Source organism: Squalius cephalus (assembly GCF_949319135.1).
Source record: "Squalius cephalus genome assembly, chromosome: 3".
In the NCBI taxonomy this organism is placed as follows: Eukaryota; Metazoa; Chordata; class Actinopteri; order Cypriniformes; family Leuciscidae; genus Squalius; species Squalius cephalus.
The window spans coordinates 55,988,876-56,014,487 of NC_137124.1; the positions used below are offsets into that span (position 1 = coordinate 55,988,876).

Genomic DNA, 25,612 nt, shown 5'->3' on the forward strand with positions numbered 1-25,612 from the left:
AGAAGAAAATTTCAGACGGCACTTAGAGGCTTTTGCATCTGAACTCTTCATATTAGTATGATTTCTGAAGGATCATGTGACACTGAAGACTGGAGTAATGATGCTGAAAATTCAGCTTTGATCACAGGAATAAATTACATTCTAAAATAAATTACAATGGAAAATGGTTCTTTTAAATTGTAATAATACTTCACAATATTATTGTTTTTACTGCATTTTTTGATCAAATAAATGCAGCCTTGGTGAGCATTTCAAAAACATAAAAAAATCTTAATTGTTCCAAATTTTTGATCGTTGTACCAGAAAACATGGTAGTACCATAGTATTATTTGGTACTTTTTTCAGGTGGTGTGCATTTGTATTTGTACCTGTATTTAAATGTATAAAATGATCCAGATTTGGCAATTGTTTGGTATATAATTCTCAACTGAGCATCTTTGGATTTTAAGTTTGTCCAAAGCTCTCTAGTCTAGTGGTCAGAAATAGAAGTAAATGTCACTACATTGTCCATTATCTTTAAAGGGACACTTCACCCATGGGAACATTGATCTTTATTGAAAGTGGGTCATATATGTAGTCGAAATGTAAAATAAATTTTGAATTTGGTGCCTTCTTGACCGAGGAAAGAAAGAAAGAAACTTCAGGACGCATTTGTATGAAAGACAACAACTCCCACAATGCACCACATTGCACAGCTGCGCAAGCCACTCCCACTAATCCAGAACAGCATGAATCACTCTTCCGTCTATAAGGCTAGCTACCACCGGACCGGAGCTTGAAATTCATTTCACACAAAATATCTAACGTTAGTTAGTTGGCGAACTCAATAGTGAATTACTCCTCATTTGTATTTCTTTCGAAGTGGTGAATTATTGCATGCATGGTAACGTTACCTGGATGTTCAGTCAGATGCGGTGCGAAACTAGGATGGTTCACAACACAAACACCCGTGTCCTCGTCTGATTCACAACACAAACGCCCGTGTCCTCGTCTGATTCACAACACAAACGCCCGTGTCCTCGTCTGATTCACAACACACACGTCCGTGTCCTCGTCTGATTCACAACACAAACGTCCGTGTGCTCGTCTGATTCACAACACAAACGCCCGTGTGCTCGTCTGATTCACAACACAAACGCCCGTGTGCTCGTCTGATTCAGAGATTTCGTGCATGAGAAATTGTCATTGTTTAAATTCTTTGCCGCAGACGGACTCTATCTCTGTGTTCATAGCGGTTCGTAGTGAGATCACCGGCGCCACCAGTCCGCCCTAACTCGAGCCGGTCCGGGCTCCTCGTCCGCGGCAGGCAGGTCTTCTGCCTCGGCTGCTCTTCGCTATAATGCGGCTTGATAGCCACAAACACCTGATTCGAGCATCAGACTTCCGAAATCCTCTTCTTCTACATCATATTGAGTAACGTTACCCTCCGCTATTGTCATAACTTTACATCTGTCTCCACAGCGCCTGTTAGCTTAGCTTCAAACAAGATGGAGGATATTGCTTTCAGTTTCAGAGAGTAAAGTCCCACCCACTGATCTGTGATAGGCCTGTAGCGTGAGCATGAGCGCCCCCTGGAATAATGAGGAGCTAGTGTTTGTAGTCTCTACACTTTTCAATGAAATGTGACTTCCTGCTTATTATGACGCAAAATGACGATTTTTACGTCAGAATAAGCAGGAAGTAAAACACTTAAATCCTTATTTCTCCCATCTCAGGGAAAAATAAAGGAAAAATCCACGATCATTATAATATATGACTGGGTTTCTAACAATACAAAGCTTAATGCAAATGGGTGAAGTGTCCCTTTAAGGCCCTCTTTACACCTGGTATTAAGATGCGTTTTGGTCGATCGGATCACAAGTGGACGTCCACTTGTAACCACTTCCAGAGGTCGTGGAAAACACATTCGACCGGATTACTTTCGTAGTGTAAACGCTCATGTGGTCGAATGTGTTCAAACAGTCTTCTCTCCGTCTACTGATCTAATGCGAGAACATTATGGGAAGAGCTCTAGCCAGACGGGATTTAAACTTTGTCGGCTGAAGACTCAAGTTTGGTTTGAAGATGAAAAACGTACCAAGCACAATGTTCTCTCACCATTCCTGATTTCTAACACACACTCACACAGTGTTCAGCTGGTCTTACGGCTGTCAGAGCAGAAACTAAAGATCTGAAAAAGCTCATACATTTACCCGTCCATAGACCCTCCCCTCGAAAAAATCAGGACAGAAGTGGTCAAAAGTGGACAAAAGTTATTAAAACACCAGGGGCCCTATTTTAACATTCTGAAACGCAAATGTCAAGCGCAAAGCGCAAGTAACTTTGTGGGCGGGTCTTGGGCGCTGTTGCTATTTTCCCGGCGGGATAAATTACTCTTGCGCCCGGCGCAAATCTAAAATGGGTTGGTCTGAAGTAGCTTCATTATTCATAGGTGTGGTTTGGGCGTAACGTGAAATAAACCAATCAGAGCGACATCTCACATTCCCTTTAAGAGCAGGCACGCTTGTTCTATAGCGGATTGCTATTATAACGGCGGATTTGCCAGGAGCGGTTCACAGCCGAGGAGACCGACGTTCTCGTCAGGGACTTTGGGGATGGAGAAACACACCCAAATTAACTTCGGTTAAACAGGCGTATGATAATTTGGGTAAATGTGTAAGCTAGATGTATGCTTTTATAATAAACTCTATCTATCGTATCTATCTCTATCGTAATAATGTATGATTTGCAAAAATGAAAACCGCTGCTTCTGTGTAGATGAGATAAGCAAAGTGTATGCGCGTTGTGCACACTCTACATTGTTTATGGCCAAGCATGCGCCCTTAAAATAGCATAATGAACAACGCGCAACGCGCCACTGACTTTAGACTAGGTTTTTTCTGGCCAGTGGCGGAATTGTTTTATGGAACAGTAAAATAGCACCAGGGATTTTTTGCGCCGGAACACGCCTCCTTTTTTGCGCTGAACCGCCCAGGGAGCGCAAGTTTATTCCCTAGTTTAGCGACGTGCTTCTGTGGAGGGAAAAGCGCGCTTTGCGCGGGTGCAAAATAGGAATGATACATGCGTCGGTGTACAAAGTCAATTGCGCTGGGTGCAAGATAGGGCCCCAGGTGTGAACGGGAATGTGTCTCCCTCATCTACTTGTGATCCGATCAACCAAAACGCATCTTAATACCAGGTGTAAACAGGGCCTAAGAAATCCTCTTTCAGAAATTTCCAGTACATAAAGCCATAGATCAATGCTTGTAATGAAATGACTCTCGTTCTCTCCAGGCCAACCTGTGTTTTGTCGATATTGACAACCACTTCATCGAGCTACCCGAGGACCTGCCTCAGTTCCCCAACAAGCTGGAGTTCATCCAGGAGATCTCGGAGGTTCTGCTGGCGTTCGGCATGTCTCCCGAGGCAAACCCACAATGCAGCGAGGGCCAGGGCAAGCTCAGGGGCTTCCGGTCAGGTGACACGGCCTCCGACAAGCGCAACGGCAACCTGGCTGGCTCACCGCTCAACTCGTACTTGCTGAGAGAAAACCAAACCATAGCTCGTCTGCAAGCGCTGGTCAAGAGGACTGGAGTCAGTCTGGAGAAGGTGAGCATGAGAATGAGGACACAGAACTAGGGATGCAACGGTACACGGTAAAATACCGGACCGTTCGGTCAGCCCTGCACGGGACAATCTACCCTCGTGTCCCGCGGTACTTCGGTTTTGCCATTGAGTTCGCGCTGATCCTTTTAGTTTTTGCTTTAGGCGCCGTTCACACATCGCGCCTAAAAACGCGTAGAAAACGCTAGGCGCGGCGCGTTCTCCTTTTTCCAAAGCGCTAGGGCGGTTGCGCTCCGGAGTCCGGAGGCGTCTGTCGTTGCTAAAGCAACCATCAGCTGCGCTCTGGTTGGTTCTTGTCACGTGACCTACGGTGCGCTTGCGGCATTCTGAAAAGTTGAGAATTTTCTGCTGGGGACATCGGTAGTGCCAACCGGTCTTGCCTTGCACCAGACTGTGTTGATAGACTCATCTTTTTGCACAATAATCTCTCAATAGTGGATGAGTAAATAACATTGCACTTTGTATCCTGAATGCAGTATTTTTTTATTATATTATTTTGCTCTGTTTTTTTTTTTTTAATTCAAAGCACAAGCTAATTTATGTTTGTTAAAGGTAAAAGTGCACTTTTTCTTTCACATTGATCACTTCATATACCAGTTATCAAGGTTTGGAATTGGGATCCACTTGAATATTTTGAAGTGTGTTTGTTTACATTTTGTATTTCATATAAGTGATAGTTGAAGAGCTTGTATTACTTAGTGTTGTTCAGTACAGACTAGAGTGTTAATTTATTCCATACAGTGATGTTCTTCCTACTGTGACATTCTGTTTATGCTCATAAGAAAAATAAAACATATTTTTGGGATGAAATAGCAGTCTCTTTCTGCACAAAACATGTACCGAAACCGAACCGAGACCGTGGCCCAAAAACCGAGGTACGGACCGTACCGTGGGCTATCTGTACCGTTGCACCCCTACACAGAACTGACTATAGTTCCTTAAAGGTTCGTTATGGTTCTTTAAAGTGCCCTTATTATGCTTTTACCTTTTCAGTGTGAAATATATAGTGAGATCAAAGTGCAGATAAATTAAATTATTGTTTCCTTAAAGAAAGAACCGATTCTGAAACGAGTTGTCGGTAATTTCCTGCATGAACCTACGTAGGTTTGTAACAAATTTGCATAATACCAGCCTATGGTCTTCATTGGCTGCCTGCAAACAGCATCTATCACTTAGTCTCGCTTCTTCTAATGTTTCATTGTTGAACTCGGGCTCAAGTTGATATGGTAAAACCGCTGCCATCGTTACTGTTCGTATCACTGTGTATCAAGCGCTGAGGAAGAACTGAAATTCAGATATGGTAATGGCCGTTTCGTTTCTGACACACTCTGTAAAAGGTCGACCAATCACAACAGACTGCGTTATCTGACCAATCAGAGCAGAGGAAGCTCTCGGAAAGGAGGGGATTAGAGAGACCGAATCCTTTATTGAACCATTTCAGACACTGTAAGAAATAAGGTGAAGCTGCAATGGATATTATGAGAAAATTAAAGTGTTTTTTGACCTGGTATGCATTTAAACCTATTGTAGGAGACTCCAAAAACAAAATTAGGTACCTTTAAAATGGCACTTTAAATGAATATTCTGTAATAAATTCAATATATTTTTCTGTGATAATTGACGACAAACCACAGGAGCCAAATTGATTTTAGTTCGTAAAAATGAAGAAAAACTGCATTTACAGCTAGTAGGCAAGTGAATAAACATTTAAAATGTTTCATCATCATCATCACACTGACTGGCATCCACATTATGATAACATAATAAGGACATGGAAGGGACAAGGACATAAGGATCCCTAAAGCACTGTTTACAGCTCTGTTTCCTGTGGGAATTGCATAATAAAGCATAACCACAAGTTCATCCACCTCAATAAAGTACAACTTTAGAGTTCAAGCACCAAGTGCTTTAACAAAAAGCCCTCAGAGAAAACAAGTTTCACACACACAAAAAAAAAAAAGCTCACAGGAAAAAGCATACATTGACTACAACATAATGAATTTTTGTTGTTGGTACTCTTGTTTTTGCATGTGTTCATAATTTCTTTATATGTCAGCCTGGCCAAAAAGTATGTTCACACAATTTGGCTTGTTTCATTGCGTTATTATCTCAGATAAAACAATTGCGTAACTACGCAATTTTTTTTTTTTTCAATTTCATAAAATGTAACAAATTGTGTTTAGACCAGAATATATTCCACATATGCTCCATAATTCATGTCTTGATGCTGTAAACTCTCTGACAAAAGAGTTTTCCTCGCTCCTGTGTTCATCTGGTTTCTCTGGGGGATTTGCCTTGAATTCAATAAATCCTTTTTTGAAAGCGAACAATAACTTCAGCAGTGATGACAGCTGCTTTGTGGAAGACATAGCCTATCCTTTCAGTGTGGGCAATAGTTATAATTATTGTGTGGGCAATGAAAAGATGAATAAATGGTGGTTAAGACTGAGCGCCGCTCTGTTCTGATTCTCAGAAAGCTCGAGGTCTCTTGATGACATTAAGCAGCTTAAGGACACAACATCTTTCTAAAGACAGCGATTGACCCCTTACTCCTAATATAGCTCCTAGAGAGAGTTTGTCACATCTTTAAAGCTGCACTAGTTCACTTCCATTATTCTTGATATTCAGCGATTCCCGTATTTAGAGGGAGCTGTCAGGCACTTGTTTGCTTCTCTTGCTCTCTGTGTTTTGCCACTTGCTCTGTATGGTTATATTCTCCCGGGAACGAGTCTCGTTTGCCTCATAAATCAAAGCAGATTTGTAGACTTCCGTTCCCAGCACTCCCTGCTCTCCATTCAGGGTGTTTCCATGGAGAACAGATAACTCAGATCAACTCCAAAAAGCTGTGCTGCTGATATTTGCTCTCACATTTTCCCACTCTCTTCTTCCAGCTCTTTGTTAACCCCTTCCTGTACTTTTAAAGTTGGCATGAAATGGAAATTCAGTTTTCTAAATGCTTGTTATTGATCTTATTGAACGGTTCATCATGCATGTTTCATTCTGAATTTTTTTTTTAAGCTTGTATTTTTTAATCAAAATGTCAAAGCTTTTTCTTCTGGTGAAACGTCAGACTTCTCTCTGGTGATGCATGCCAGACTTTTCCAATCATTTAGTTTAGTGCTTTAAATCCTGCCATTTTCTTACAGCTCAGTTACATTTGAGATCTGCCTCCATCCAATCAGCAATCGATGCATAAAACCAAGTCCCGCCCCACATTTCATATTTTCAATAATCCTTTTCACTCAGAAAATTATCTGTCGCTACTCCCGATACATTGCGACTTCAGTATTTTTCCTGGAAAATGTCAGGAGTGTAATTTAGCATTAGAAACATGTAAAGTGGTGATTGTTGTCTTTTGTTAATTTTTTTTTTTTAATGATGATATTATGACATTGTGTCCAAACCAAAGGTTCCACCAATTAAGTACATCTTCTGCCATCCTTAAAAATTCTGATATCTAAATTAGGGCTGGGCGATATATCGATATAAAAAATATATCGATATATTTTGAAATGCGATATGGAATTAGACCATATCGCATATATCGATATAGTTCAAATTTTCAAATAGTCCGCCCCTCCTTCCACTCTGCGTGCGTGTTTAGAGCATGTTATGTTATGAGAGGCGAATCATGACTACTTCAGAAAACCCAGCACAATAGGAACTACCAGGCAGTGACATAAATGTACGCTGAAATAAAGTTTTTCACCTCAGAAACACGGACTTTCTTGTCCTGTCAGCCGTTATACTGTGCTCGGAGCGCACACTCATCAATTGTATCGCTTCACTGTAGGCTATATAAAGTGCAAAAGAAACCACGAGCATGCAACGCCGTTACTTTGTAAATTACACGAAATAAACGTAATGCAGGTATGATTTTCATTCTATTCACCTGAGCAGTTTCCATGTTTCATTAACAGTTATTGTTAATATTGTGTATTCACCATGGAAACTGTCGTTTCCATATTAACCCCAAAATGCCACTTTATTTTTCTTTGTGTTATTTTTTATATTTTTAAATGACTGTAGTGGCTCATACCACATTGTATTAACAAAAACTAGTTTGGAACTGCTATTTAATAGCTTTAGCATAGGCCTACTGTTTATTTATTAGTAGCCTACTAGTCTTTACTAGTCATATTCTTACAATTTATGTTAAGTAAAGGGGGACAGTACTTGTGTGTGTGTGTTAACAAATTTTGTGTAAACGTGTTATAATTTGCCTATATGTATGTAGGCTATATATAAGCAAATTATAACGTTTACACAAAATTTGTTTATATATATATTCAATGTAAACTTTGATAATCATAATTAATAAATCGCAATTACAATTCCATGGGAATAATCTGCAATTATGATTTTTGTCATAATCGTGCAGCCCTAAGGTGAAGAAACCTGTTTATAATTTATTCATTTGATTTTGCAACTGTACACTGAAATAGCCCGTTTCAATAAAACTACTTGTGACATGTCATATTTGGCTTTGACTTTGACTGAACATTTGCTCTCACTTTGCGGAAAAAATATCGGGATATATATCGTATATCGATATTCAGCCTAAATATATCGGGATATGACTTTTGGTCCATATCGCCCAGCCCTAATCTAAATGCTCACGAACCAACAAATTAAAGGAAGGTAATTTTTCGGAGAGGCTAACTGTGCGTTCACACCGCCGCCGGCGAGAGCGGCAAAATTAGTTACACACCCATGGAATCTTTTAAATGTGAAAGTAAGAAATTGATTGATGGTGACATGTTTGCAAACAAAATAAACTAATTAAAAGCCATTTGTGTGGTGTGTCTTTTGTGTTCATGGTTAAGTGCTAATCTAATTTGCATTTCCGCTGAAAAACAAGCGTTCTAGCGCGAAAATGTTGCCCTTAAATAGTGTTGCGCGTCCTTCTTATCAAATTCACATGATCAACCTCTCCTCTATTTTGCTTGGGAACTAATGTGGTCAGAACCAAAGTTTGCTTGACTGCGTTCTCTGGAATCCTCTCAAGCGGAGGACTTCTACATTCTGATTGGTTGCCGCCGAACCGCGTCATAGCTCATTACCATAAAGTTGACCTGACTTCAACTCGCCGGCTCACATTAGCCGCGTTTCCATTACCCTTCAAATTGCGCTAATTGAAATTGCGAATTGAAAATACACCCAATGGAAACACGTCAATTTCGCAAAAACTCCCATTTATCACAAAAAAAAACGTTTTCACACTCGCATGGGGTGGATTTTCAGGCAATTTGAAAAATAAATATTTCGCAAAACTGCAATGGAAACAGTTTTTGCTCATTTACAGGTCACCTGACGTAGATGACGCGGTGTGTTTGGACAGAATACGAGACAGAGTTCTTTATTAAACTCATAAAAGACAAAAGAATTACAGGAATACTGGATTCTAAACCTCAAAGAAATGCCACAATCAAGACCTCGAAGCAGAAATGAGTGAGAAAAACCCAGAAACACCTCATATGTGCCGCTCACAGTATAAAGGTCTTTCCTTACCATTAATGATTGGATATCACACATACGTCTCCTTCCATTAATAATAATGGCCAGTGAAGTGGCTGGGATATACACTCACCTAAAGGATTATTAGGAACACCTGTTCAATTTCTCATTAATGTAATTATCTAATCAACCAATCACATGGCAGTTGCTTCAATGCATTTAGGGGTGTGGTCCTGGTCAAGACAATCTCCTGAACTCCAAACTGAGTGTCAGAATGGGAAAGAAAGGTGATTTAAGCAATTTTGAGCGTGGCATGGTTGTTGGTGCCAGACGGGCCGATCTGAGTATTTCACAATCTGCTCAGTTACTGGGATTTTCACGCACAACCATTTCTAGGGTTTACAAAGAATGGTGTGAAAAGGGAAAAACATCCAGTATGCGGCAGTCCTGTGGGCGAAAATGCCTTGTTGATGCTAGAGGTCAGAGGAGAATGGGCCGACTGATTCAAGCTGATAGAAGAGCAAATTGGTTTCCAAATTCAAATTGGTTTCTTGAACATGACAATGAGTTCACTGTACTAAAATGGCCCCCACAGTCACCAGATCTCAACCCAATAGAGCATCTTTGGGATGTGGTGGAACGGGAGCTTCGTGCCCTGGATGTGCATCCCACAAATCTCCATCAACTGCAAGATGCTATCCTATCAATATGGGCCAACATTTCTAAAGAATGCTTTCAGCACCTTGTTGAATCAATGCCACGTAGAATTAAGGCAGTTCTGAAGGCGAAAGGGGGTCAAACACAGTATTAGTGTGGTGTTCCTAATAATCCTTTAGGTGAGTGTACACAAACCTGCCAACATCCGTTGCCATGAATTCTGGAATGACTTATCGCGAGAGGAAAAAATTACGTTTTAGTCGCATAACATCGGTTAATGGCGTAGATTCGCAATAGTTTTTTGTTGACATTTAGAAAAAATCACAAAAGTTTGGCCCAAATCTGTAATGGAAACGCGCCTACTGAAAATGAATGACTTCCGGCCACTTTGACGCTCTCGCCGGCGGCGGTGTGAACGCACAGTAACAATAGCGAGCTAGCTTTGAAAGCATGAGATCCCACTCTCCCTTCGGAGCGTCTCCAAAGCCACGCCTCGTCCAAAACACATGAACGCATTTCACTCAGATATACGTCACAATAGGGAAGAAAAGACTATTGCAAATTTCCTTTTAAACAATGTGAATTTTTTTATATTTGTGTCCTTCTGCTCTGTGCCTGTCTAAGCGTTTTGTTTTTCTTTCTGTGTGTTTGACAGTTGGATGTGAAGGAGGACACGAGCACTAATAAGGATTTAAAAGTGCAGTGTGATGAAGATGAGATGAAAAAGCATCAGCTGAACATTCGGGTGCGAGAGGTCTTCGCCAACCGCTTCACGCAGATGTTCTCGGACTACGAGGTGTTCGTCATTCAGCCCAGCCAAGACAAAGAGTCCTGGTTCAGCAACCGAGACCAGATGCAGAACTTCGACAAGGTAGCATTTCACTGCTCATTTATTAAAAATTCACGTTGGTTTATTGCTGGTCAACAAGCTCTGACCAGCTTGACAACAACCAGCTCTTAGTTAGTTGAAGTAACTGACCGAGAAGTGTTATTGTTAAAGTTTTATGAATTTAATTGATTAGACATGCTTTTTGATTATTAAAACGTTAAAATGTTATCCAGAAATTTTTTAACAGAAAACACAGTTTCGGAAAAAGATAAAACTGATTTCCCAGGGCTATAGAAGCACCATGCATTATTATTATTATTATTATTTTGTATTATTATAATTTTTTTCTAACTTTTTCTTATCTTGACTTAACAAAATAATAGTTTCCTCGTGATTTCGACATAAAATAGTTTTCTCGGGATCTCAACATAAAATAATTGTGTTCTCGTGATTTTAAATTCTTTAAAAATTATTAAAATAATGAATAATGATGGTAAAATTGTATTGTTTTTTATTTAAGTTTATGAGCAAAAATTATATTTTTTCTATATTTTTTTTTATATTATAGTTTTAGGCCTGCTTTCCAAAAGTTTGCCGGTTTAAACGAACTAATAGGATTAGTCAACAACATTTATTTTATAATGAGCGTTCATTGTGTTAATTTTGATAGTCACAATAAAATCATATTATTCAGGCTGGTGCTTCGATGACATCTAGTTACTGCTTTATTTATTCTGAAACAAGTAAGTTTAGAGTAACTGATGAAGAAGTGTTGGATGTTCTGGATGCTGATGACAGCAGCTTCATGGAGCATTCCCAAACTTTCCCCACTGCAGGCCTCCTTCCTGTCGGATCAGCCAGAGCCGTACCTGCCATTCCTGTCCCGCTTCCTGGAGACGCAGATGTTTGCCTCTTTCATCGACTGCAAGATCCTCTGCCACGATGACGAGGACAAAGAGCACACGCTGCGAGTGTTTGATTCCCGTGTTGACAAGATCCGCATGTTAAATGTCAGGACGCCCACCCTGCGGACCTCCATGTACCAGAAATGCACCAATATTGAGGAATCAGGTGAGATAGCTTAAGCATATTGACTAGTTTCATTTACAAATGGAAGCTCTTGCATGCAGGGTATAAACTTTTTTTCATTTAAATGTACCTGTCATGAATGTTTTTTTTTGTTTTTTTTTACTGGCCATGAAACTGTATTTTGCATTATTTTATATAAAATGTTCAAATTCAACAGGGGCCGTATTCACAAAGAATTTTAAGGCTAAAAGTAGCTCCTAACTGGCGAATTTAGGAGCAACTCCTAAAAATAATGGGCGTGTCACTCGTAACTTTAGGACTCCTAATTTTTTTGACTAAGAGTAATTCACGGAGCATTTTAGCCCTAAAAGTAGCACCTAAGCCTGGGACAGCTTAAAAGAAGTCGAGAGGACTCCTAACTCACTAAGACCTTCACAAACCGCTTTTTGTGGCATTTCACGCTGCGGTGTTTTGAAATGCGTATGCGGCGGCTACAGGAGCTTCCAATCGCGAGGGAACAATTTTGCATTGTAGGCATAACTAGGGATGCAATAACGCCACCAACAACAACCAAAACTAGGCTACTCATTGCATGTAAACTAATTGTAACGTTTCATTGTGAATCAAATTAAAATGTTCTTCTCTTTGCAAACGTAGGCAGAGGCATATAGTGACAGATTAATTCAATAATGTTGCAAAGATATTGCATCAATCCATATGTTTCATTAGGCTACTAGGCTATTTGTTTTGCCTTACTCTTTATTCATTTAGGCTATTTATTCAGTTATTCATCATCTTCCGTCCTTCGCACTACTTGTGTAGCGCACGCATTCTCAGACCTGTCACCTGTCACTCATCCTCGTAGGGGAGGTGTTCGGAATCATTCCCGCGTTACAATCATCAGCCAATCAAGGTGGTCACTTCAGTCAAGCTCGTGCATGAGTAATGACGTCATCCATAGCAACGAAGACTCACTCTTAGTTTAGGAGTTGTCATTTTTCTTTACTAAGAGTAGGTCTGAAAGGCGTTGTGAATAACTTTTAAGAGAAAACTCCTAGCTAAAATCTTTTAGTGCGATTTAGGAGTACTCCTAGTGGTAAGATCAAATGCTTTGTGAATACAGCCCCAGATCTATTTTGTGAATGCTTGTAATTTAGATCTTATTAGCCGCGTTTCCATTGTCGGGCCAGTGCGAGCCAGGGCTTTAAACGGGCCGTGCCGGGCTAAAAGCCCAAAACACACTGCGTTTCCACTGTCGGGCCAGATGCTCTGCAGAGCTTCACTAAAACACGCCCGTAACACGCCTTTCTGGAACAACATCACACAAACCCATAATTTCACCAACAAATGGAAGTTTTAAAAGAAAATGAATCAGAAAGAAATCACTGGAAACAGCGTGATTGCAAAATAAACATGATAAAAGCGACCGTTTGCTGGCATTTTTGTTGTTTACTTGAATATTTAAAACTCAAGAATCGATGTTTTACCACAGGTTTACAATAAAAAGTGATACATTGATCATAATGAATTAATTTGTGTCAAAATTGTACATTAGCCACATAAATAAAGTGGCTTACCGTCTATTTCAAAAAAGAAAGAGGACAGACTTATTCAGTCGCATCTGTTTCTGTTTATTTGGTAGTTACAGGACATATTTACATCACATTTAGAAAGAATTATAATTTCTACGAATATGCCAGCAAAAATACGACTTGAGCTTTAGCACTCTCTCCCAGTACAGTTATATTATCAGTCAAAGAAACACAGGAAGCTCCCGAAAAAAGTTGGTCTGGTATAAAGAGACGAGACATAGGCTACTGACAGATAAAATTGGTTGTATGTCAAATATACAGAAGAAAAGGTTTGCAGGCTCATTTGTGTTTCATACTTTAAATAAATAGTAAACTTTTGAATTTTATTATTTATATATTATACATATTACATGTATGTATTTAATATGGAAGCTTGTTTCAGCCATGTAATAAAAAAAGGTAATTGCAACGTTTTATCTCACATGTATTTATAATTCTAACTTTTTCTCACAATTCTGAGAAAAAAGTCTGAATACAAGATATAAATTTGCAATTCTGAGAAAAAAAGTCAGCTATGTCTATATTCGATCCGCCAATTTGCCTAACTGCTTTATATCTTGCAATTCGGACTTTATAACAAAAAAAAAGTCAGAATTGCAAGATATAAATACCAGCAATTGTAAGAAAAAAAGCCAGAATTGTGAGTTTATATCTTATTTTCATAAATATTTTTATAAATACGTGATATAAAATGGCGTGAACAACGTTGATCTGTTTTCCTCATGACGCATCAGTAAAATGGAGACCTGTAAGTTTTATCCTGTAATCCATAGGCAGCTCGCTTCATGCTGAAATCCACTTCCTGCAATGCATTATGGATAGGATTTTTAGATCAAGCTCATGTGTGCTTTCAGATGTCTTCCATTAGCTCTGCTGATGAAAATGGAAATGGAGCCAAATGGAAATTGTATTTATTATTAACATGAATAATGATTGATTACAAGATGTTTGCACAGGGAAACTATTTTAAAACCTCTCATTTATCATCATCATCATCATAGAGCTGATTATAAAGTTATTTTATTGCAATTAATTTATTTAGAAGATTTAGTTTTTCATTGGTGGTGCATGATAATAATATATATCTATATTTTGAAGAATGTGGGTAAAGTGAAGAATTTCTAGTCCCCATTGACTTCCATAGGTTTTTTTTTTTTCTATACTATGGAAGTCAATATATATTTAAATATTAAATGTAAAGTTGTTCTCAGCTCTAGTTCTAATGGCTGATGGATTTAGTGTTGTGTAAGAGATATTTTTGAGCGTGGCGTGTGGGTTCACATCAGCGGCTGAAGTGTCTCTTTCATTGGACCACATCACTAGCTCACTTTCCTCCCACCTTGTGGGTTTTGTGTGTCTGTGATTAAAGGTGTCATTTCTTTGGTGATTCATCAGTAATGTGTGTGTGATGTGTGTCACTTCAGAAAAGGCCATTGAGATGCGACTGTGTAAGATCGACCACACGGCTCTGCACCCCCACCTGCTGGACATGAAGATCGGTCAGGGCCGCTACGAGCCGGGCTTCTTCCCCCGCTTGCAGTCTGATGTGCTCTCCACCGGACCCACCAGCAACAAGTGAGGAGGAATCTTTGCCTTTTTTTAATCACACACAAGTAGTGCTGGGCGGTATGACCAAAAATTATACCACTTTCACAGTATATTAGGTTTTTTTTTTTCCTAGCATGACTGGGTGTTAACCACATTTTCTACTGATTGAGAGAGGAAATGCTGCAGTAGATTGACTTAGAATGCCCTGTTTTACTGTCATGGGTGAATATTGTAGAACAAATCCACACTAGCATTAATACAGGTTTGCAAGGCTGTTTACAAAGAGCCGCTTTATGACTGTTACGATAGTCACTGTGTCAGATTACGTGATTTTGACTCCTAAAATCTTGTTGTGTCGTGGACAAGAAACATGTCAGACTACACGTTGCTTTCCGACCAGTCATCACGTGCCGTCTCACACACACATTCACTCGCACATATGCACACGCACTCTCACATACACACACACACACACACACACTCTCGATCACTCACTCACACAAACGCTCATGCTCACACACACACATGCACACTCACTCTTGCTCACTCACTCACTCGCACACACACACACACACTTGCACACTCACTCTCGCACACACACTCTCGCTCACTCACTCACACACACACTCTCGCTCACTCACACACTCACACACACACTCACTCACTCACACACACATGCACACTCACTCGCGCACACACACTCTCGCTCACTCACTCGCGTGCACACACTCACTCACACACACATACACACTCACTCGCACACACTCTCGCTCACTCACTCGCGTGCACACACTCACTCACACACACATACACACTCACTCGCACACACTCTCGCTCACTCACTCGCGTGCACACACACTCACACACACATGCACACATGCACACTCACTCGCGCACACACACTCTCGCTCACTCACTCGCGTGCACACACTCACTCACACACACATACACACTCACTCGCACACACTCTCGCTCACTCACTCGCGTGCACACACTCACTCACACACACATACACACTCACTCGCACACACTCTCGCTCACTCACTCGCGTGCACACACTCACTCACACACACATACACACTCACTCGCACACACACTCTCGCTCACTCACTCGCGCGCACACACACTCACACACACATGCACACTCACTCGCGCACACACACTCTCGCTCACTCACTCACGTGCACACACACACACACACTCACTCACTCGTGCACACACACACACACACTCATTCACTCACTCTTGACGCAACCCGTCGTGAAGGACCGAGAAAAAAATAATTACACATGCTAGTCTTTTTATCGTGATGTCGTGAAGCATCGCAGACGCAACGTCGGTTGTCGTCCACTATGACACACTATACGAGATGAAACGATCGAATCTTGCGTCCCGACGCCCGTTGTCGTTTACGAATCCCCACGACACACCACGTCAAACGGTGTTGTGCCGAATTTCGACCCCTGCCAAATTATTACCCCCCAGTATTGGTAGGTTTAGGATTAGTTGTGGGGGAGGGGTTAGGATTAGGGGTGGGGTTAGGATTAGTTCACTTCAGATACATTCATATAAAGACACCCGCGCCGCGTTTTGACTTTGAAACGTGCAGTGCTCATGTTTATTCAACGATGTCAATGCCAACCACAAATAGATTTTCCAAAAGGCTGTGTTGATATTGTGAACCGATGTATGGGAAACACTATAATATAATTTGACAATTATAACCTCAATTAACCTATCCAACTTCACCGTCACGCTTAGTAACAGTTGTGCATCAGTGAAAAGACCCTCAAACAGTGTCGCGCCGCGACATACACCGGTATTGCGGTATATTAAAAATTAATATCATAACAAAAATAAACACTGACACCCAGCACTACACACAAGGCTTCGGCACAGCGTTCATTCAAGAGAGTCAGTGCTTCTGAACTGTCAGTTTGAGGGAATTGATTCAAAACCCTCATTCAGATATTCGATCACTAAAGATGTCTGTTTGGCATTTTTGGCATTTTATATGCTTTAAAGGGTTAGTTCACCAAAAAAGGAAAATTCTGTCATCATTTACTCACCCTTATGTCGTTCCAATCACGTAAGACTTTCGTTCATCCTCATTTCTGGAATTGATATGGTTAAACCGTATCAGAATGCCATTGTTACTGTTCGTATCACTGTGTTTACAAGTGCTGAGGGAGATCTGGAGCTGAAATTCAGATATGGTAATTAATGTTTAGTTTCTGAGCCTGCTGTAAGCAGTCAACCAATCACAGCAGACTAGGCCGTCTAACCAATCAGAGCAGAGGAAGCTCTCAGAAAGGAGCGGTTTAGAGACCAAATCCTTTATCGAACCATTTCAGGCACTGTGAGAAATGTGATGCTGGAATGGATATTATAAGAAAATAAAAGATTTTTTGTTATTTATTTTTTTTACCTTTGATGCATGTAAAACTAAAGTAGGAGACTAAAATTAGGAAAGTTTAAAATCACATGATGGGGCACCGTTATGGCCACTTTAATGTTTCATTTTTATTTTTTAAAAAATTTTCTCTTAGTTATTTATAAGATAATTATGATACATATTCATTAATTTGTATTTACTTTTGTATTTTGTGTATATATTGGCTTATTTCTATTGAATTATAATATAGTAATATTGGCGCCCCCTTGTGGTGACACATATTTAACTAGTAACTGGAAATGGCAGCAGGGGGAGCAAACCAGTTTTCAACAGCAATGTAAATGTGCTGGCGGCTGGGTTTATGCCAGACAAAACCATGAGGAAAATATAAAAATTTCAAAGAGGAATCACTGGACTGGATGATGCTAGACCCCCCCGTTGGTAGAAGTCATAGCAATGCTTAATGATTCGCTTCTACAGGCACTTTAAATCTGCTGGACAACAATGACTGATTTGTTGAAATGATGATTTCTAGCCACTCGAAAGCCATTCAGAGCCAGAATATTTAGACAAATATTAAATAACTTAGGAAAGGCTTAAAAATACTGTTTTCCGCTATATTTCCCCAGCTGTAGTTGATATTAAGTTTGCTTAAAGACCAGCAAGGACGCTGCTCCAACAAGGTGTCTTGCTTTGGTAAATCAAGCATTGAGACTCTTTCTCATAAGCCAAGTGCAAACTGTGGAGGCCAGTTGTCTGAATTATTTTGTTTTAATGTAACGGTGTTGTTGTTGTGTGTTAGATGGGCGAAGCGCAGTGCACCAGCACAGTGGAGGAGGAGGGACAGACAGAAACAGCACACTGAACATCTCTATCTGGACAATGACCAGAGAGAGGTAAGGAGTGTGTGTGTGTGTGTGTGTGTGTGTGTGTGTGTGTATGTGTGTGTGTGTGTGTGTGTGTGTGTGTGTGTGTGTGAGTGAGTGAGTGAGTGAGTGTGTGTGTGTGTGTGTGTGTGTGTGTGTGTGTGTGTGTGTGTGTGTGTGTGTGTGTGTGTGTGTGTGTGAGTGTGTGAGTGTGTGAGTGAGTGAGTGAGTGAGTGAGTGAGTGTGTGTGTGTGTGTGTGTGAGAGTGTGTGTGAGTGTGTGAGTGTGTGAGTGTGTGTGAGTGAGTGAGTGAGTGTGTGTGTGTGTGTGTGTGTGTGTGTGTGTGTGTGTGTGACTGTGTGAGTGAGTGAGAGTGTGTGACTGTGTGAGTGAGTGAGAGTGTGTGTGTGTGTGTGTGTGTGTGAGAATGTGTGAGTGAGTGAGTGAGTGAGTGAGTGTGTGTGTGTGTGTGTGTGTGTGTGTGTGTGTGACTGTGTGAGTGAGTGAGAGTGTGTGACTGTGTGAGTGAGTGAGAGTGTGTGTGTGTGTGTGTGTGTGTGTGTGAGAATGTGTGAGTGAGTGAGTGAGTGAGTGAGTGAGTGAGTGAGTGAGTGAGTGAGTGAGTGTGTGAGAGTGTGTGTGAGTGTGTGAGTGAGAGTGTGTGTGTGTGTGTGTGTGTGTGTGTGTGTGTGTGTGTGTGTGTGTGTGTGTGTGTGTGTGTGTGTGTGTGTGACTGTGTGTGTGTGTGTGTGTGTGTGTGACTGTGTGAGTGAGTGAGAGTGTGTGTGTGTGTGTGTGTGTGTGTGTGTGTGAGAATGTGTGAGTGAGTGAGTGAGTGAGTGAGTGAGTGAGTGAGTGAGTGAGTGAGTTTAATAATTAAATTAAAATAATTTATAAAATAACAAAATATTTTTGTATATATGGATTGGATGAAGCAAATAATGAAATACTCAGCACACATCTGAAGTCTTTAAGTGCTAAATTGTTGGTGTACAATATTAATGATTTTATACAGAACAATATTTTTGATCACTACATAATTCCCATAATTCTATTTTTGTTATTTCATTGTTTATTATTATTTCCATTTTCTACTATTATTTTTATAAGAATAGTAAAGAATGAGTATCTGTGTGTACATTTTGAACTGGTAGTGTGCATGTTTGTTAGTTTTGTGCATGTTTTACTAGTTAGTTTTTTAATGTTTTTCTCCCATTTTTATTTTTCTTTATGTGTTCTGCTATTTTATTGTCCATTGTCATTATCTTATAGTTCCTTTAATAGCATGATTAATGTGTTTTTTGTTTGTTTGTTTGTTTTTTCGTTAACTTTCTCTTCCTGGATCTCTTTTCTTCACCCCTCTTTTTTCACACTTGTCCGTCTCTCACCTGTCTTTCCCCACCACACACACACACACACATACACATACGCGTGCACTGCACACACATACACATACACAAATATGCACATACGCACGCACACATACACACCCACATATACACACATACACACACATACACATACACAAACATACACTTACGCACGCACGCACACACATGCATACACACATACACACACTCAAACATACACGCACACACACATACTCAAACATGCACTCACACGCACACAAATACACGCACATACACAAACACACACATATGCACGCACATACACGCACACATACACACACTCTCAGCATGTGGAGTGTCTGTTTTCTGAGCTTCAGCTTCAGCTGGCTCTGGACTACTACTGGTTCTCGCAGTCCTTCAGGCCCTGTCTAAAGTCCGTCAAGGTGGATGTGGTATGTGATAGATGAGTGATCAGGCTGTGGATCCCAGTCTGTGCCCACTTTGACATTCCTCAGTGACCTCCCCGTCTTGAAAGCCTGAGCCCACTTCCCCATCAGCCTCTGTAGCTTCCTGCTTTTGTCACACTTTGCTAAATTCCACATGAAATCTCTCCCAAATCAGTCCAGATGTGCAAGTCATTTACAATTTACTGCAGGGAAAAAATGTCCGGGTCGTATGTTGCCCCAAAATCAAACACAAGAAATTAGAAATAATAATTTGCATAGAAAATGAAGGCTATTAATAAGCCCATTAAGATTTTTTTTTTCATGACAGTTAAATGCATTAAAACCAACATGCATCCCCTGTTGTCAGTAGCTTAATGTAATGTTAAAAAAACATGATTCTCATTACTGTACTGCAAATGAGATTTTGGAATGCAAAAAGAGAACATTTTGAATAATACACAGTTGCATTGATGTATACTTGAGTTATGGTGCACATTTTAGGACACTTTTATTGTGTTGTTTTGCATCCTTTGTGGACTTAACGGTGCCAGTCACCATTTATTGTAATTTTATCAAATATTCTTCTAATTTTCTCTTTTTGTGCCCCACAGAAGAAGAGTATTCCCTTAATTGTCATGAAAAAAATTACACGATTAAAAAAAAGAAAAAAGGATGGTCCTAAAATGTTATATTTATTTTTGTATTATTTGTTTGATTTATTCAATTCTTTTATTTATTTATTTTTATAATTTGATTTAGGGGTGAAATATAGCCCGGAAATGTCTTCATGAGAATCAGAAAGCTGTTATTTAAATACCACGACAATACCAAGTTCAGTTTTAAATGCTTAGTTATAGGTGTTCTGTATATTGTAATCCACCATTGCGCTTTGCCCATCGTCTGTAAAAAAAAAAAAAAAAAATTGGATGATGTGTCTCCACTTCCTTCCACTCTAGAAAAATAAAGCCAAAATTTCCCAGAAATGGCTGCTGACATTGTGCGCCGATGATGTCATTTGGAGCCAGAGTAGCTGTCAATCAATCATGATGTTATGCCCCTTTTTATAGCATCAAATAACTAACTAAAACCAAACGTATTAGGAAAAATGAATGCATGAACATGAGTCAGGATGATAAGAACAACTTAAAATGACAGAAACGTCTTTGGAAAAAAGTGTTGGATATTTTAATTTTGACTCGCGTCCCATTTGATTACATGGAGAGGGCGGGGTTTATGACCTATACTGTGACCAGCCACCAGGGGGCGATCAAAATGTTTTGCCTTCACTTTTCAGGATGTGTGCAGCACACTTGGTTAAGCCCAGTGGACTCCGGGGTATTTAGCTGTTTAACTCTAAATTTGAAGAAGCTCAAAAGCCAAAAACTGCATGGAAGTCTTTTGTCGGGCGTCATGTGACTTTGTGTCAATGCCATTGCAGAAATACATCCAGGAGGCCAGGAACCTTGGCACCACTCTCCGCCAGCCCAAACTCTCCAACCTGTCGCCTTCAGTCATTGCACAGACCAACTGGAAGTTTGTAGAGGGACTGTTAAAGGAGTGCAGAAATAAGGTGCGTGTTTTGATCTTCCTCAGGGTTTGGTATAGAGCTGCACAATTAATCGCAATTTACAATTTACAAACCGATTTGGCTTATCACGATTATGAAATCGCAAAGGCTGCGATTATTTTTAATGCGCAGCTTGTCATTGATGTACGGCTCTGTAAACGCTTATACGCTTAGTCACTTATAACGTGCATTTGAAAAAGCAACACGAGTCAAACATCTTTCCAAACATGAGAGGCATTTATGAACCTCTTATCCAACAAAAGACAACATTTAATAACATGCATTTACTCCAAACTCACTCCATAACGACAGTTGAGCTCATCCTTCTGTGAGATGATGTGCTTCTTACACAGGTGAAACTCGAAAAATTTGAATATCGTGCAAAAGTTATAATTTTGATGATTATGGCTTACAGCTTATGAAAACCCCAAATTTTTAATAATTTTAATATTACATCAAATCAATAAAAAAAAAGAAAGATTTTAAATACAGAAATGTAGGCCCTTTGAAAAGTATAATCATGCATATGTATATAGTTATATATACTAAATATATTAGTTAAGTCACCTTTTAATTTGAATTACTAAAATACATGAACTTTTGCACGATATTCTAATTTTTTGAGTTCCACCTGTACAGAATAAGGCAGTCGTGTGTAGTGTTGTCACGATACTAGAATTTCTAACTTCGATACGATACCTTGAAAAATATCGATATTCGATACCATTTTCGATACCACGGAGAAAAAAACTGCCACAATATTAAGTGGGTATTTTTTTATTTAAAGCTAAATATAACAAGTTTAGAACATGACAATGAGGTATATTTTACATGAATAAAAATGTCCTGAGGTAGTGCACTTGTTCAAAAGCATAAATGCTGGTTAATACATTAACGTTATTTGATGAACAGATTTAAACGCGAACGTGTGTGCATCACACGCAAAAACAATGCTCACGGGATCGACATGAAGTCAAGTCAAGTCACCTTTATTTATGTAGTGCTTTTAACAATACAGATTGTGTCAAATCACTTAACAGTATCAAATTGGAGGAGAGTGTCAGTAATGTATAATAATAAAGATTAAACATTAAATTTTTAGTTAAAGGCATTTCATTATTGAATTCAGAGATGTCATTGTCTAGCTCAGTTTAGTTTAATTAGTATCTGTGTAATCAAATTGATGATATTTGCTAATGAAGAGAAATTGCAGAGTTAAATAATAATTCTTGAATAAAGTTAAATAAGCACAAGTTAATTTACATTTGACCACAGTTAAAATGTACTTGTCTAAGATCACACAGAACGAGCAGTGCGCTGCGTTTTTTATGTTGCTAGGCAACCACTGAAACAGCTGTCCTGTCAGTCAAGTAAACATCAAATCAGCCTTTTATTAACTTTATTTACTTTCTGTTAACATTGTGGTAGTTACGATTCGTGAAGTCGTTAAGCTCCTGTTAACCCGCGAGAGCACCACAAGTTTACCCTCCATCATCGCACTCTCCGGGCATTCAAGCAACTAGCTTTCATCACTAAAACGGAAGGCCCGCGAGGCGCATAAACAGCGCGCAGAACACTCACTGGAAACCAGTTGAAAATAGGCGCCTCTCATTGCAAAAAAACGTGTCAGATGTGATCGGCCCCATTCACTTCACTTTTGCTATTTAACCAGAGCGAATGAGACGAGTGGAGCCTTTGGAGAGAAGTGAAAGTGAAAGCGCGGCTAGTATCGATACTTCGGGAAATTAATATTGGTACCGTTCAGATATTTCAGTATCGATATTTATCGAAATATCGATATTTTTGACAACACTAGTCGTGTGTTTATTAGTCATGTTTAATCAATCAAAGCGTTTCAATCTAATGTTTATTCGGTTACAGCGATAGGGATTTCCTGGAATGATGTGTGTTATCGTACTTCTGCGGTGGGGCATATTTAGCGTGTGTGTGTATGTGAGACGCCCTCTGGTGTTCAGATGGAGCAGCATTTACTAATGATCAGCCGCTGCACTGAAAGCTGTGCGTTAAATAATCGCAGCCTTTGCCAAATCGCGTGCGGTTTCATTGCGATTAATCGTGCAGCCCTAGTTTGGTAATAGACTCAGCTTTACATGTTGATGTAATAAACCTGGTATTGATGTAAACTATAACTAACCCCATTTGATCTGTGGCTCAGACGAAGCGCATGCTGGTGGAGAAGATGGGACGGGAAGCGGTGGAGCTGGGACACGGGGAGGTTAGCATCACTGGCGTGGAGGAGAACACGCTCATCGCCAGCTTGTGTGATCTGCTGGAACGAATCTGGAGCCACGGTCTGCAGGTCAAGCAGGTAAATCACACACACACAAACTCTGCGACTTCTGTTATGAAAGTGGTAATGTAGTCGGATTGTTTGACCTGGTCCTGCTTTGTGTGTTTTCCAGGGAAAATCCGCCTTGTGGTCGCACCTCTTACATTATCAAGAGAGCAAAGAGAAGAGAGACGCTACTCCAGCAGGCCTCGGCCCTCCCGGTAAAATACTTTGAATGTGATACAATAATTTTTCACATTTTAACTCCAATACAATACAATACACATTTTATTTCAATACAATACAATATAAAACAATTCAAATGTTACTTCTATAGTGCATTTACTACTAAACAACTGCTGTTGACCAAAGTGCTTACCAGCATAGATAATACATCAAAAGCAATTGCATACAGTCACACAAACACAATTTAAACCTGTTATTAAACAATGTAATTAAAACAAGCAAAATTAAAACCTGACTACATAGGCATCTTCTTGAAATGCTGGTCACTCGCACACACACACACACACACACACACGTGGACCGCACAAAAGCTCGGCTAACATGGGGATTCCAACTCAGATGTTACATTTAGTTCATGTTGCTTAGCTAACAACTTGACTTATGCTGCATTCATGCCATATTGTGATTACCGTAATTACAAGATGACAACCTGTGTTGTTTTATAACAACACTTATCAACGGCAATATGAATCTGCAGTGTCAGGTGGGACACCGTCGGAGTACAAGGCGGAACGCTCATAAAATTCCCAGTTTACAAGTTGTATTTAAGAGTTCTACGAGGACGTGAATAATTTTTTACAAGGCGTAATCCTGTAATTACGGTAATTACGACATGGCGTGAACGCACCGATTCTGTCAGTGTTGTTATTGTTAACTAATAATCATTCTAATTTTGTCAGAATAGGAAAGTCTACACTACAACTATCAAGATAACTGCATAGAGGAATGATATAATTGTAATAGTTTTTTTTCTAGATGCCGAATAATAAAAAACATTGACAGCCAATCAGAATCCACCTGACTTAAGCGGCAGACAAAACGTTATCGTGCGTTGGCGTGGATGCTAATGTAGTTGTTGTTATCTTTAAAGTTTTCATTCTTGGTGTGAACAGGCCTTAACTGAATCTATTAACTATTTTTGTTAATTGAAACAGTTGAAATAAAATATAAATATTAGAAATGATGACTTGGATGACTAAAATGACTAAAACTAAGTAGAATTATTAAAAAAAAAAAATGTATAAGAATTACACTTAGATCGTGTCTTAACCAGACGCGATGTGATTCCAGCGAAAAGCAATTTATCTGTCCACTCCAGATGTGGCATGACTACGAGATGTGATGAAATAAAAACAAATCTCAGCCAATCAGAAGCTTGTGTGGGCGGAGTCTCTTTGCAAGCGCACTGCACTCACAACCAAATCAATCAAAAATCACAGCCAATAAGAAACAGCGTGTGGGCGGAGTCTCTCTGCAAGCACACTGCACTCGCAACCGAATGGATAAGTAGATAATCAAATTCGTAAATATTACACCATTTTATCTTTATTAAAAATACATACTGAAACAATCTTTGTCATAGATTACACTCGTTTGTTCATATTGAGTTTGAACGTTCTCAGGACACGGTGTTACACTAAATTTAAAAATGAACACTGAAAAATGTAAAAATAAAAGCTAATTAAAAACATTAATAAATACTATAATAGTATATACATAATAATACAATAACACTGCATTTTATAAAGCATAAAACACAAACGCAAGTACATTTTTATTATTGACTGCAATATAAGTGTTTTTATTTTACGTTCACTGAATTTGATGCAGTGCATTCTGGGATATATGCATTGCTGCCTTAGATATATGTTTTTGCTGGTGGAACAACCTCCACATCGGAAATGTTTACTATGATGCCGAAATGCTTTCCAGGTCGGCAGCTCGCTAGGGTTTGGAA

General features: G+C 39.6%; 1 protein-coding gene across 2 annotated transcripts in view; it reads left to right on the plus strand.

The window, feature by feature from the left end:
• The window catches only part of dennd5a (DENN/MADD domain containing 5A), an 80,938-nt gene that overhangs the window by 42,244 nt on the left and 13,082 nt on the right, over positions 1–25,612 (plus strand). For both annotated transcript variants that reach the window (XM_079865567.1, XM_079865566.1), the window contains 8 exons: positions 3,274–3,588; positions 10,373–10,588; positions 11,383–11,617; positions 14,592–14,742; positions 17,913–18,006; positions 21,210–21,341; positions 23,515–23,667; positions 23,762–23,849. In XM_079865567.1, coding sequence (XP_079721693.1) covers positions 3,274–3,588; positions 10,373–10,588; positions 11,383–11,617; positions 14,592–14,742; positions 17,913–18,006; positions 21,210–21,341; positions 23,515–23,667; positions 23,762–23,849 — 1,384 coding nt within the window. The remainder of the gene's footprint in view (positions 1–3,273; positions 3,589–10,372; positions 10,589–11,382; positions 11,618–14,591; positions 14,743–17,912; positions 18,007–21,209; positions 21,342–23,514; positions 23,668–23,761; positions 23,850–25,612) is intronic.